We start from the raw sequence: 13747 nt of genomic DNA, 5'->3' as shown, positions 1-13747 counted from the left end.
GCTTCAGTTACCTAATAATCTGATGTCACTCATCCCTATTCCCCTCATCTTTTGTTGGCCCTACACCTATATATACATCTTACCTTGAATTGTCCTACCGAGCATCTTACCTTGAATTGTCCACTGCAGACTCGACACAATAAAAACAGGTTATAGTCCCTCAAATCCTCTTCTATTTTTCCTTATCTTGTCTTGCTTTTCTAGAGATCCATTCATCTCATAGCTGCCAGGGATCTTTCTAAAACACCTCTGCTAAGTATGGCCAGGCACTGTTTTTTAAATCTGGGGACAGAGCAATGAACAAGACAAACCAGGGTCCTGCTTTTACTGCTTGAATTCTACAAATACATAAATAAGGAAGAAGGAAAACTATCAGTGGCAAGTTCCATGTAGAGACTGGCAAACTACTTTCATTGGGAGGTCCAGAGAGGTCTTGCTGAAGAGAAGACATTTAAGCTCAGAGATGAAAGAAGGGAGATATCTAGAGCAGGGGGAAACATTCTGGGCAGAGGGATCCTGACCCCCAGCTGAAACTCCTTCAATGGCTTCCCAACGTCTTCAGCACAGTAAGCTCAAATTTCTAAGCGTGGGGGAGAAGATTTGGCACCTGGCCAGTCAGTCGCCTTCCTCTTTAGCTTCTTTATGTTACATGACATCAACTCACTTCATCCTCAACCACCCTGTAAGACAGCTGCTTGAGTTCCTCCATTGGGTCTTACGTGCCTCTTTGTACTCTGTCGCTGCATTGGCAGGGGCTCAAAAGCTGTCCACGAAATGAGCAAGGTGTTGGGCAGAAAGGATGGCTGCTTAGTAAACAGGTCTAGACTGGTGTGGTCCAACAGAAATGAAGTGAGCCCCATAGGTCATTTAACATTTTCTCATAGCTACGTTAGGAAAGTAAAAGAAACTGATGAAATTGTAAGGACATTTTATTTAAATATCAATCGAGCATGATTAACGAAGTTATTCATGAGATCGTTGGCATTCTAAATCTTCGAAATCCAGGGTGTGTATCTCACACTTACATCGCATCTCAGGTCGAACTGGTCAACATTCCAAGGCCTCGACAGCCACATGCGGCTCGTGGACCTATGCTAGGGCCGCCCAGCCGCGCCCCTTCTACCTCGTTAACCTGTTTCATCTTTGCAGTCCTTCCGGGCACCCCGGATTCTCTCATTTGCTGGCGGGTCACGACTCCCCCACTATCCAAGGCTCGGCCGGCAACGCCCTCCCCCACCCCCCCCCCCCCTTGACCCGCGGACCGCACAGAGCAGGCGCTCGGTGAATACGATCCTCGCCCGGGCCGCGCCCGGGGCTGCCCCGCAGGCCCCCGGGCCCCCCTCCGGCGCCGCCGCCGCCGCCGCGCGCCCTGCCCCACCCCCCCCACCCCCCGCCCCCGGCCCAGCCCGGCCCGGGAGCTCGGGGCCGGAGTCGTGGACGTGACTGGGAGGAGTCGGCCCGCCTCAGGTTTCCGTGCTCGGCCGCGGCCATGGCGGAGCCCACGGTGTGCTCCTTCCTCACCAAGGTGCTGTGCGCCAACGGCGGCCGCATGTTCCTGCAGGACCTGCGCGGCAACGTGGAGCTGTCGGAGGCCCGGCTCCGGGACGTGCTGCGCCAGGCCGGGCCCGACCGCTTCCTGCTGCAGGAGGTGGAGACGAGGGAGGGCCTCTGGGACGCCGAGGCCGAGGTGGCGGCCGGCGCGGGCGGCGGCGGCGGCCCCTGCGCCTGGCGGGTGGTGGCCGTGTCCTCCGCGCGCCTCTGCGCCCGCTACCAGCGCGGCGAGTGCCAGGCCTGCGACCAGCTGCACCTCTGCCGCCGCCACATGCTGGGCAAGTGTCCGAACCGCGACTGCTGGTGAGGCGGGCGGCGGGGGCGGCGGCGGGGCGCTCACCGCGCGAGGGGCCGCGGGCCTGACGCGTCCGGCGGGGAGCGGGACCCCGGAGAAATGAGAAAAGGGATCGTTTGTCCGGGACTGCACCCTCCCCCTCTTCCCCCCCTCCCCCCCACCGAGGGCGGCAGGGAAGCCTCGCGAAGGGGCCCCGGGGGTCCTCCCGGCGAGGCCTCCCCCGAGCTCCCGGCTCCGGTGCGGAATGAGGCCCAAAGTCGTCTGTCGCAATCTGGATTTCTTAACTACTGCTCGCCCTCGAATTTCAGCCCCTGCCCGCAGGGTCCTCCACAACACAGCCGGGGGAAATCAGGACTGGAACTTGGGAGTTCATTTACTCCAGCGGTCCTACGGGGGGCTTATTACGGACCCTCGAGGTCCGTGGACCCTTTATTGAGAGTGCCCTCTCTTTCCACGTAACCTCAAAGTTTTACCGAAGTGAGTCGGTGCGCTCCAGGGTTAGAAAGCCTGATCTAGAAGGATCCCCCAGGAAACTGAGGGTGGGATGATTTGGGCGAGGTGTTTTAAGGCCGCTTCCTGTCTCTGTCTTCCTTGGTTTACTCAAGCTCCCCAAAGCGGGAGTGGGGGCACACTTTCCTCCTAACCTTGGTGGACTGTGGGAGTGGGCAGCTGTTTGGGGTGGAGAAGGCAAACCAACTCACCTTCGGAACAACAGATGGCATCCTCGGCAAGGCGGGTGACGGGGGGGGGGGGGGGGGGGGGGGGGGAGGGGGTACCTTTGGCTTTAAAACATCCCGATTTTAAAATGAAAATGACCTTGGGAGAAGAGTAGATTCAACTCAGCTGTCTTATCATCAGTGCTTACTTCTTAGGCTGTCGTATCTATGGGTTCATGGAAACTTGTTTAACTTCACATGTGAGTTGAAAGCCACCGGAAGCAAGGAATTTGGCGGTCGGGCCCCTTCCTCATCTGGACCTCTGATCCAGAGCTCTGTGTTCTCCTAGGTCTACCTGCACCCTTTCCCATGACATCCACACGCCTGTCAACATCCAAGTACTGAAAAACCATGGGCTTTTTGGCCTCAATGAGGCCCAGCTTCGGATCCTGCTTTTACAGAATGACCCGTGCCTTTTACCAGAGGTGAGTTACCAAGAGTTCACCATCATATTGTCTGCACGGTGAAAGTACTCACGGGAGGATATCAAGAAGTCTGCTTACAGAGGGCAGCAGGTATTTAGGTGGAGGTAATGGTGCAGGGCTGACCTCTATGGGATCTCTGTGATTTTACCAGGCTTTGATACACAGGGAGTGATGGACATGTGTGGTGAGGAAATGATGGTAATAGCTTTTAGTTTTTTGATTGTTTACTGAATGCTGAGCCATTCATACACCTTAGCTCATTAATAACCCCATTTTACAGGTGAGGAAACTGAGGCTCAGATACATTAACTTGCCCAAGGTCACATAGTCCATGGCAGATTTGAATTTAGGTTCTGTCTGTGAGGACTGTGTTTTGTGAATTGCCTGTTTATGCTTTTGCCTATGTTGAGGCATTTGTCTTTTTCTATTAATTTATAAGATATCTTTAATGATACCAGTCCCTTTTGTGGTCACATTTGTTGTAAGTATTTCCCCCCATTTACTTTTTTTGGGCTTTAGACATTAACTTTAATTGGTTTTGAAATGATTTAGCTCCAGATGCTTTTTTTTTTTTTTAAAGATTTTATTTATTTATTTGAGAGAGAGAGAGAATGAGAGGGAAGAGGGTCAGAGGGAGAAGCAGACTCCCTCCTGAGCAGGGAGCCCGATGTGGGACTCGATCCTGGGACTCCAGGATCATGACCTGAGCCGAAGGCAGTCGCTTAACCAACTGAGCCACCCAGGCTCCCTAGTTCCAGATGCTTAACAGGTGCCTATTAGAATTGTTATCCTGGTGAAATTAGCATGTTTGTATCTGTTTAGCTATACAAGAAGAATTTTTTTTTTAAGATTTGTTTATTTTATTTATTTTTTTAAAGCTAATTTGTTGTTTTTTTTTTTAAGATTTTATTTATTTATTTGACAGAGAGAGACACAGTGAGAGAAGGAACACAAGCAGGGGGAGTGGGAGAGGGAGAAGCAGGCCTCCCGCTGAGCAGGGAGCCCAATGCAGGACTCGATCCCGGGACCCTGGGATCATGACCTGAGCCGAAGGCAGGCGCTTAACCATCTGAGCCACCCAGGCGCCCTGTTTATTTATTTTAGAGAGAGAGAGCAAGGGGATGGGCAGATGGGGAGGGAGAGAGAATCTCAAGCAGACTCTGCACTGAGCCCAAAGCCCAACACGGGGCTCGATCTCACGACCCTGAGATCAGGACTTGAGCCAAAACCAAGAGTCAGATGCTCAACCGACTGAGCCACCCAGGCGCCCCTAGATGAAGAATTTTTAAAAACAAAATAGTTGTGTAAGACTGATGAATTACAGACCTGTACCCCTGAAACAAATAATACATTGTATGTTAATAAAAAAAAATCCTAAAAAATAATAGTTGGAATCCCAAAAGAAAATAGTACGAGAGCCCACAGGTTGAAAGTAGAATTTTCTACTCTAGCACAATGATGCTGTCATAGACATCGAGTTGCCAGAAGAGGCGTGGGAAGAAGGGAGGAGGTTGGGAAAATCGAGGGTAGTTTGTGACTGTGGTCCCCTGTTAATGCTAGGGCATTTCAGGCCCTGGAAGGGAAGGGAGTCACAAGGCTGGAGGAATGAGCTAGAGCCTTTGGTTCAGAGGGCAGAGGCTGCCCTCAAGGCAGCAGAATCTGTATGCAGAAGGCGGCACTGGAGTCAGGCTGAAGAGCCAAGAGGTTTATTCTTGACATCCATCTCTTTTCTCATTTCTTCAGGCTTTGAAGCCAGACTTGGTCTGTCATGGTTATAATAAGCCAGATACATTCCAACCATGTTGCCGAAAGGACTCCAAGCAGCACCTGGAGCAGGTTCTTGGCAGGAAGGGAGAGGAGAAAGGCAGCAGCTGGGTCCAGTGCTTCCTCTCTCAGAGAGAAGGGGCAGTGACACTTCTAGTACTTACCTTTTAGTTTTTATGGTATCGTTTGACTTATGGAAGTTTGACATCATTACATTGTTTAACTTATTGAACCCTTTTCTTTATGGCTTCTCCCTACTGTCCTGGGTCCAGCCTCATCTTGTCATGTCAGACTACTGCAGTTTTGTGAGCAGCCAGTGGGTTGGCTGCACTTACGACAGGGTCCCACCCCTGGTCCTGTCACTCAGGACTGGAGGTGTGTATCATGTGGCACACAGTGTGGCCACTTAGGTAGCAGGGACCATAGACAAAACACAGTGAATGAGGCAGGAATGGTGCCTCACATCTCTTGTAGGAAAATGCCTCATGACCCTTTTCCATCACTCTCCAAAAGACACAGTACATAATACAGATATACCACTTAAGAAAAAGACAATAGGGACAAACATTGTGATCTTGTGATTTATAATGAGAAATAGATTTGGTCTTCATCCCCATTCCTGAAAGAGCTCCTCAAACCCTTGTAATTTCCTAAATGATGAGAGCTATAAAGGTTTCTGTTGTTAATGGTGATTTTTGGAAAGCCCCTAGGTAACCCAAGGATGAGAGCTAGTTGTCAGGAGAACCAGTCTTGTGATTAGACAGTTGTAACTTTTAGCCCTCTGCCCCCCACTCTCCCACCTCCTGGGAGTGCAGAGGGGCTGGGGATTGAGTTCATTCACCAGTGGCCAGTGTGGTTTAACCAATCATGCCTACGTTAAGAAGCCTCCATAAAAACCCAAAAGGACAGACTTTCAGAGAGCTTCTAGGTTGGGGAGCATGTGGAGGTGCTGGGAGAGTGGGACCTCAGGAGAGGGCATGGAAGCCCCACACGTGCCCCCCGCCCCATACCTTCCTCTGTGTATCTCCTCCATCTGCATGTTCCTGAGTTCTATCCTTTTATAATAAACTGGTCATCTAGTAAGTCAACTGTTTCTCTGAGTTCTGTGAGCTGTTCTAGCACATTAATCTAGCCCGAGGAGGAGGTGGTAAGAACCTTCATAGCAGTTCAGCCAGCATGGACCCGTTATGGGCATCCGAAGTGGGGGCCGCCTGGTGAGCCTGAGCCCTTAACCTGTGGGATCTGATGTTACCTCCCGGTAGACAGTATTAGGATTGAGTTAAAATGTGTGGGACACCTGGTCGTTGTCCGCTGAGAATTACTTGGAGGTGTTGAAAGAAACACACCTTGGAAATATGTACAATGTGATGCTGATACATTTGAAAACTTCAATGAAGGGCACCTGCGTGGCTCAGTCGGTTAAGCGTCTGCCTTCGGCTCAAGTCACAATCCTCGGGTCCTGGGACCGACTCCCGTGTCAGGCTCCCTGTTCTGCAGGGAGCCTGCTTCTGCCTCTGCCTCTGCCCCTCTCTCTCATGAATAAATAAATAAAATCTTAAAAAAAAAAAAGAAAGAAAAATGAAAACTTCAAAGAAATGGACACATTTCTAGAAAAAATATAGCTCATCAAAACTGATTCAAGGGACGCCTGAGTGGCTCGGGGGGTAAAGCGTCTGCCTTCGGCTCAGGTCATGATCCCAGGATCGAGTCCCACATTGGGCTCCTTGCTCAGTGGGGAGCCTGTTTCTCCCTCTCCCTCTGCTGCTCCCCCTGCTTGTGTGCCCTCTCTCTCTCTCTCTCACACACAGACAAATAAATAAATAAAATCTTAAAAAAACAAAAACAAAACCAAACTGATTCAAGAAAAAGTAGAAAGCCAGAATAGTCTTTAAAGATTTTGAATGACAAAAGCATTAAGATGAAAATTTTAAAACACCATAAAACTAGAGTATTAGTTAAAAAGTCTTCTACTAGAAAACATTAGGCTCATATAGTTTTATTGTTGAGCTTGATCAAATCTTTAAGGAACAGATAATTTCGATTTGGGGACTAGGTCTAGGATCTCTTTTTCTTGATCTCCTATGCATTCTTAAACCTGTATCATACTGTTTAATTAAAGTAGTTCATATTTTAACATACGATGGTATAAGTCTCTGTGCCCATTACACTTCTTTTTCAAAAATTATTTTTTGGGGTGCCTGGTTGGCTCAGTGGGTGGAGCACGCGACTCTTAGCCTTGGGGTTGTGAGTTTGAGCCCCACGTTGGGTGTAAAGATTACTTAAAAGCTTATTTTTTTTTCTTCAATCAATTGCTTTAAAAAATATAGTGAAAACAAATGTGTTAAGCACTGCTTCATTTCCGGACCAGGTCTGTTTGCTGTACAACAAAGGTGAAGCACCGTACGGCTACTGCAACCTCAAGGATAAATGCAACAAGTTTCATGTGTGCAAATCCTTTGTCAGAGGGGAATGCAGGCTTCAGAAATGCAAACGGTCCCATCAGCTCATTCATGCTACAGCCCTGAAGCTGCTGCAGGACCAGGGACTGAATATTCCAAGTGTCGTTAATTTTCAGATCATCTCTACCTACAAGCACATGAAGCTGCACAAGATGCTCGAAAATCAAGGTGAGAACATCAGCGGGAGACGGGGCACTATTATGTGTACTTTTGGCCAGGAAGTCTGGGGGAGAGCACCTCATATGGTAAGTTTTGCTCTGTTTTGGGGGAAACTTAGAACCGCCAACATTTTATGATGTAAAACTGTGGTTCTAACCAAAGGAGGGAAGGGATAGAGTTTATTTTCAGCGCTGTCAGCCAACAGCATCTGCCCAGGGGTTTGAACAGTGTCCCTCCTTGCTAAGCTGGGGGCCAGGAACTAGGTACAACCGTCCTCACAGCTTTGTTAGGAAGAAAGAGGAGGGAGGTGGGCCAGTGAGCAAGAAAGGGAAGGAAAACATAGGAATGGCTTTCTTTTATTAAATTTGAATTAAAGTGTTTTCTTCTTTATTTTTCTTGAGGTAATTAACATCCAGCATTATGTAAGTTTCAGATGGACAGCATGATTTAGTATTTGTGTATACTGCAAAATGATCATAATAAGTCAAGCTAACATCTGTCATCATACATAGTTACAAAGTTTTTCTTGTAATAACTTATTTTTTTTAAAGATTTTATTTATTTATTTGACAGAGAGAGACACAGCGAGAGCGGGAACACAAGCAGGGGGAGTGGGAGAGGGAGAAGCACGCTTCCCGCTGAGCAAGGAGCCCGATGTGGGGCTCAATCCCAGGACCCTGGGATCATGTCCTGAGCCAAAGGCAGACGCTTAACAACTGAGCCACCCAGGTGCCCCTTGTAATAGCTTTTAAAAAAGTATTTTCTTTTGGGGCACCGGGGCGGTGCAGTTGGTTAATCGTCTGGTTTTGGCTCAGGTCATGATCTCAGGGTCATGGGATCCAGCCTGCATGAGGCTCCGCACTCAGCAGAGGGTCTGCTTGGGATTCTCTCTCCCTCTCCCCTCCTGCTCATGCTCACTCTCTCTCTGAAATAAATAAATAAATCTTTTAAAAAAAGAAAGTATTTTCTTTTTCAGTTGTTAAGAAATTTTAACCGTGTAAAATAGGAGAGATATAAATTGCATATGATTCCACTCATTCTATCCACAATCATTAGTACCATTTAACTGCAGGCCCTTCCCTGCTATTACTCTACAAATACCAGTTGTGGTCATAGCATGCATTAGTATCTTAAATTTTCACTTTATACAACATCATAAACATCTTCCCATATTGCTGCATAGTCTCTCATTTTTTAAGGTCTGCAAAGTGTGGTCTGGTGTACTTTTAATTATAGTGCATTCAGGTTACTTACCCTATTAGATTTGCTTATAGCTGAAAATCGGTGGGAGTTAGGCTCAGGAAAATTGTTGATGGGAAAACCAGATCAGCAAAACCAGAGTCTCCAAGCTTTCAATACAGAGTTTTCTTTTGCTTTTTTTTTTTTTAAAGATGTTATTTATTTATTTGACAGAGAGAGAGAGAGAGAGCGTGCGCACAAGCAGGGGGAGCGGCAGACAGAGGGAGAGGGAGAAGCAGGCTTCCTGCTGAGCGGGGAGCATGTCGCGGGGCTCAATCCCAGGACCCTGGGATTATGACCTGAGCTGAAGGCAGACGCTTAAGCAACTAAGCCACTTAGGCGCCCCTTGATACAGAGTTTTCTTATGTTGGGATGGTAGAGGCTGACTTCCTGCACGGGTGGTTTGGAGGTAGTACCAGAGGCTGTCTGCAGGACCCTGGATGGTGGCAGGGATCTTCTATACTAGTACAGAGCCTGTCATTACCTTCATCTGGTCTTGTTTAGTCGGTCTCTCCTAACTGAAGTCTCTCTTAACTGAAGTCACTGAAATAGGGAAATTCTGCTGTGTGTGTGTGTGTGTGTGTGTGTGTAAAATAAATCCAGAAGACACACACTCTCCAAATCCATAGTGCTGGGACGTTTGTCTGAGATCTGATTTGCGGGGCTGATGCTCCTGACATAAAATGAAATTGAGAGCAACAAAAGGGGTGTCTCAGGAAAGCTCATCTCTCTCCTCTTTCTTTTTAGATAATGCAGCTTCTTCTGCTGAGTGTTCCCAGGGCCCCGAGAAAGCAGGAGTACACGTGGCTGGTGCTGCAGAGGTCAGTCCTGTGGCTTCCGTGCCTGCTCAGTCAGTCAAGAAGCCACATGCAGCTAAACCGTAAAGGACGTCCGTGAAATAAGATGCTTGTCCAGTTGGAAGGTCCGAAAACAAAGCTTCTGTTGAGCTTTATTTGTAAGTTCCTTCATGTAATCACTTATCAGTAACGGTCATGGTAATACCTACCTCACATGTTGTAAAAATTAAAGAAGACGGAGAAGGGGAGAACATCGGGTTGGGAGGATAACATTGAGGATGGGTGGTTGGGGATGTGGTGGGACATTGAGCAGGCAGAGAGGGGAGAGCGTGAGTGTGGTTTGGGTCAGTCCGGGGCAAACTCTGAAGACGGCAGGTTCTGCCTGTAGTCCTGACCTCTCCCCCAGGCTGATGGGAGCTCCGAGAGGGGCAGGTTTGGGCTGACTTGCTCTGTGACCCAGCCAGTGTTTTTCTACACGGTTTACGTCGTGGTCGTTAGAGACTATGGACACTTTGTACTCTTGTTTTTTCTTCATGTTTCATAAGCATCCTTCCCTGTTCACATTTTATCAGGTATAATCATTTTTATGCACAGATACGCTAACATATAATCATTTACTTAACGACTTCCCTTATTCTGGATATTTCAGTTCTTTCTAACAAATTTTGAATAGAACCCTTTTCTTAAAATCCTCACAATATTGAATTTTTAAATTTCTTCTTTTGCTCAGCTTGGTGCTAAATGATACTGTTTTTTTGATTTGCATTTCTTTAAATATATGCAAGTGAATATTTTTCTGTGTGTGTGCTTTCTGTATGTTTGTGTGTGTGTGTGTGCATTTTGTGCCTGCCCTCCTGGGGCCCTCCTCCGTGCTGATGTGGGATGGCCTTTAATTAGGTTACTTAATTTTCCTAAAAGGGTATCAATCGTACCACGCTCATATGATATCCAACTCTCATGGATCCATCCTCAGCCGGTACCACAGAGTTTATAACTGTTGAGTGCTCACCAAAGATTTCTACCTCACTGTGTCTACTCTGCATTTCTTATTAAATTTTTCGCCAAAGCCCCCATTGCTATAGGGTCGTTCATCCGTTCCTCAAAGTTGTATCCATTCTTTCTGTGGATCTGGAGGGACCATCAGAAACCTATATACCTCGTCTGTTTTGTGTTGACTTTCCTCCCTTCTCCTGTCCGTACCACCATCCAGTTACACTTAGATGTTTGGTTTTTTGTTTTCATCAGAGGGTACCACAGAGAAGCTGCGTTATGACATCTTTTTCCGTGTTTGCTTTTCTGATATCCCCAAATGTTGATGTCTAAAGCGTTGTTGTGTTTTTTTTAAATTTTAACTTCCCTGCAATAACATAGTATTTGAGAAATAGGGACAAGGGAATGAGTTTTTCATAAAGCTGAATTAATTTCGTGTAGAACCATGTTTTATCCTGAAATGCTGTCTTCTCTATGGGGGGGAGGTGTGCCAAAATATCCTTTTCAAAGGGAGAAATTGCTGTGTTTTCTCCTAATGGACAGGAAGAGTCATGCTACTTCTGTGAATCTTTTCACTTTGGTTGTCCACAACAGTATTTCTGAAGGCCCTTCTGTTCGGCATACCTTGTTTCCTTTTTCCTAGTTCTGATTTCTCCTGGTGCTAATTAAAAAAAAAAAAAATTATTTTTACATTGTATTATTATTTACATTTTATCCCTTTCCTATGTGTATTTTTACTGTAGGCCATCTTACATTCTTAATGGGAACAGTGTAGGGTGCACACGTATATCCTGGACATTAAGAGACTTGGTAGACTTTTACAGAATTGTGTTATTTTCATATATCTTCTAAGTATGCTTTTATATGCATCAAAATGACCCTCTGTAATCTTTGTTGCAATATTTTATTCCATTCTATAATATTCCATTTAAAGCTTAGCTCTGTTAGTATCCATTCTGTAAAGATATTTTATATACTCCTACTTGACCCTCATTTTCATCTCATGATTAGAACTGGAGGTGAGTTTTCTTTGGTCATTTATCAAGGCTTTCAGGGGACGCTGCACATCTGTAGGCTCCACAAACCCAACATACCCTCAGTGAAATGATGAACTTTCCTATAGACTTGTTCCTCCTTTGGTTTCTTTATTTTGGAGTGTCACCTCCTACTGACTTAAAACGAAACCCTGCAAATTGCCCCATCCTCTTTTTCCTGGTTCCTGGTGCCAAACTCATTATCTAGTGTTGGCCATTAGTTTCCCTTCGGAAATCTCAAATTTGTATCCTTCCCTGCCCCTTTCTTTCCATCCCGGACACACTGCCTTCTTTCTAATCCTCCTCACCTCTTGCGTGAATTGCACAGATGGGGGATTCACTGGTTTTCCAGTCCTGTCTCGTGAGAGTATTTTTTATAGGAGGGTCTGGGTGGCCCCCTGCCCTCCTTCAGTGATGGCAGGCCCGTTTTAAATTTTTTGTAAAGTGCGCTTTTGATGGATTTCACTGATCTCCTTAACCACCCTGTACCCCCCTGCCTTCCGTCCTGTGTCTGGCTGATCTTTTGAAATGCAGACCTAATCACATTGCTTTGGTCTGCTGTAACCTTCATTGGTACCCATAATGCAAGGTAGGACTCATAAACTCAGGTGCCTTCTTGGATGAGATAGGGGAGCTGAGTGGATGATGTGAGCTGGATGTAGGAGAAACGGGAGGAAAAAGGAAGTGTCATAGAAAGTTGTCCCATCTGAGTGGGGCACCTGCCTTTTGTGCCCACGTAGGGATGTGGGCCCATTTTGTCGTGTTCTCCAGTTAGTCGAAAGAAGCCAGATCCAGATTTTATGATAAAATTTCAGATTTTTAAATACTGGCTTTTTGACTGAGTTTTAAAAATGCAGACCAATATTGTGTGTACTGACCTATTTGCAATCTTTGGAATGTGCCATTTTATTTTATGATTCTCTGTGCTACATGATGTTCCCATTAAATGCTACGCCTTCCCTCTTCCTGCCTCAAAACCTGGCAAAATCAGATTCTTTAAAATGCTAGGCTAATCTTTTCTGACCCCAAGAAGGGCAGTTCTCTTAGTGTTCTCAAAGTTCTTGCATAGCACTTAATTTGCCATGCTTTCTGCTTTTATTCCCTAACTTTGAGCAAAAACAAAACCATTATTTCTTCTTTTTGGACAAGTCTCCAAAAAAGAAGAATTTTTTGTCATATAACGAATCAAACTCTGTGTTTGAATCCATGGAATCAGTATCATATTGGTCTTTACTGTTCTTTTTTCTCTCCATATATATTTTTCATTTTCAAAAAGTCTTTTTCCCTTAAAGAGTGTGTTATTTAAGGTAAACATCTTTTTGGTGCTTCAGTTTGAATCATCTAGGTCTGAAATTAACTGTTTAAGACTTATGCTCATGATACTGATCTTTCCATCAAGGAATTAAGTCTTTTCATTGCTGATGGGTTCCTTGATTTCTTTCCTTATAATCTGTTCTTATTTTTGTCTAGCCTTATATATCCCTTATTACATTGATTTTTTTTTTTTCTTGGCTACACACATCTGTATTGCTATCCGTATGGGAATCTCCATCTTTAGAATGCTATTGATTTTTAAAATATTTGTCTTTTGTTGAATTACCTTTGTCCTAACAGTGTTAGAAGGTCTGTTTGTTTCTTCTAAATATAAAATAATAGCTGCAAAAAGATTTGCCTTTTCTTATGTATTTCTATTTTGTTTTGTGTTAAATAAAATTGTGGTGAAAAGATATTTTTTATATTTCTCCATTAAATAGGAAGTTAATTGTTGGTTTTAAACAAATGTTCTCTATTTAATAAGGGAAATTACATTTATTGTTTGTTAGAAGCTTTTAGTAAGAATTGGTTTCTTTTGTATAATCATGTAATTTTTATCACTTAAATCACTTAATATGATTATATTACTATATTAAAACATTCTTAAATTCTGAGTAACTCTACTTGATTATGCCATATGCTCTTTCAATGTATTGCTTTTCCCTTTTTTGGTCATTTTTATAATTATATACATCTATACATTCATAAATAAAATTCATTTATATTTTATATGTGTATATAATTTCCTTTTTATTTGTATTGCTTTTATTTGTATTGCTATATGCTCAAAGTATACATTTTATTCTAAGTCCTGTTCTGAGTTTTGCAAATTGATTTATAATGTCATTATTATTTTAAATTGTTTTCTAGCTTTATTGAGGTATTATTTGACATATAACATTGTATAAGTGTAAGGCCTATAAGGTGATGATTTGATACATGTATATCGTGTGAAATGATTATCACAATAAGTTTAGTTAGCACATCCATCACCTCACATTCAT

The 13747-nt window shown here is 44.8% G+C and overlaps 1 protein-coding gene across 1 annotated transcript; it reads left to right on the top strand.

Annotated features, from left to right (window-relative positions):
* Positions 1–1413: 1413 nt before the first annotated feature.
* Positions 1414–13465, top strand: ZC3HAV1L (zinc finger CCCH-type containing, antiviral 1 like). Its single transcript, XM_027574754.2, has 4 exons — positions 1414–1854; positions 2852–2987; positions 7120–7378; positions 9356–13465. Exons 1-4 carry the CDS (start codon positions 1490–1492, stop codon positions 9490–9492), a joined length of 897 nt encoding a protein of 298 aa, XP_027430555.1. The 5' UTR covers positions 1414–1489; the 3' UTR covers positions 9493–13465.
* Positions 13466–13747: the final 282 nt, after the last annotated feature.

The sequence above is a fragment of the Zalophus californianus genome, chromosome 12, assembly GCF_009762305.2.
Source record: "Zalophus californianus isolate mZalCal1 chromosome 12, mZalCal1.pri.v2, whole genome shotgun sequence".
NCBI lineage: Eukaryota > Metazoa > Chordata > Mammalia > Carnivora > Otariidae > Zalophus > Zalophus californianus.
The sequence above is the reverse complement of the archived record's forward strand: the minus strand, read 5'-3'. Positions and strand labels throughout refer to the sequence as shown.

Excerpts from the sequence above, each read along its gene's own strand:
- ZC3HAV1L (XM_027574754.2), top strand. The coding sequence starts at position 1,490 with ATGGCGGAGCCCACGGTGTGCTCCTTCCTCACCAAGGTGCTGTGCGCC. Across the intron at positions 1,855-2,851 it reads TGTCCGAACCGCGACTGCTG|GTCTACCTGCACCCTTTCCC; the intron begins GTGAGGCGGGCG and ends GTGTTCTCCTAG. Across the intron at positions 7,379-9,355 it reads CAAGATGCTCGAAAATCAAG|ATAATGCAGCTTCTTCTGCT; the intron begins GTGAGAACATCA and ends CTTTCTTTTTAG.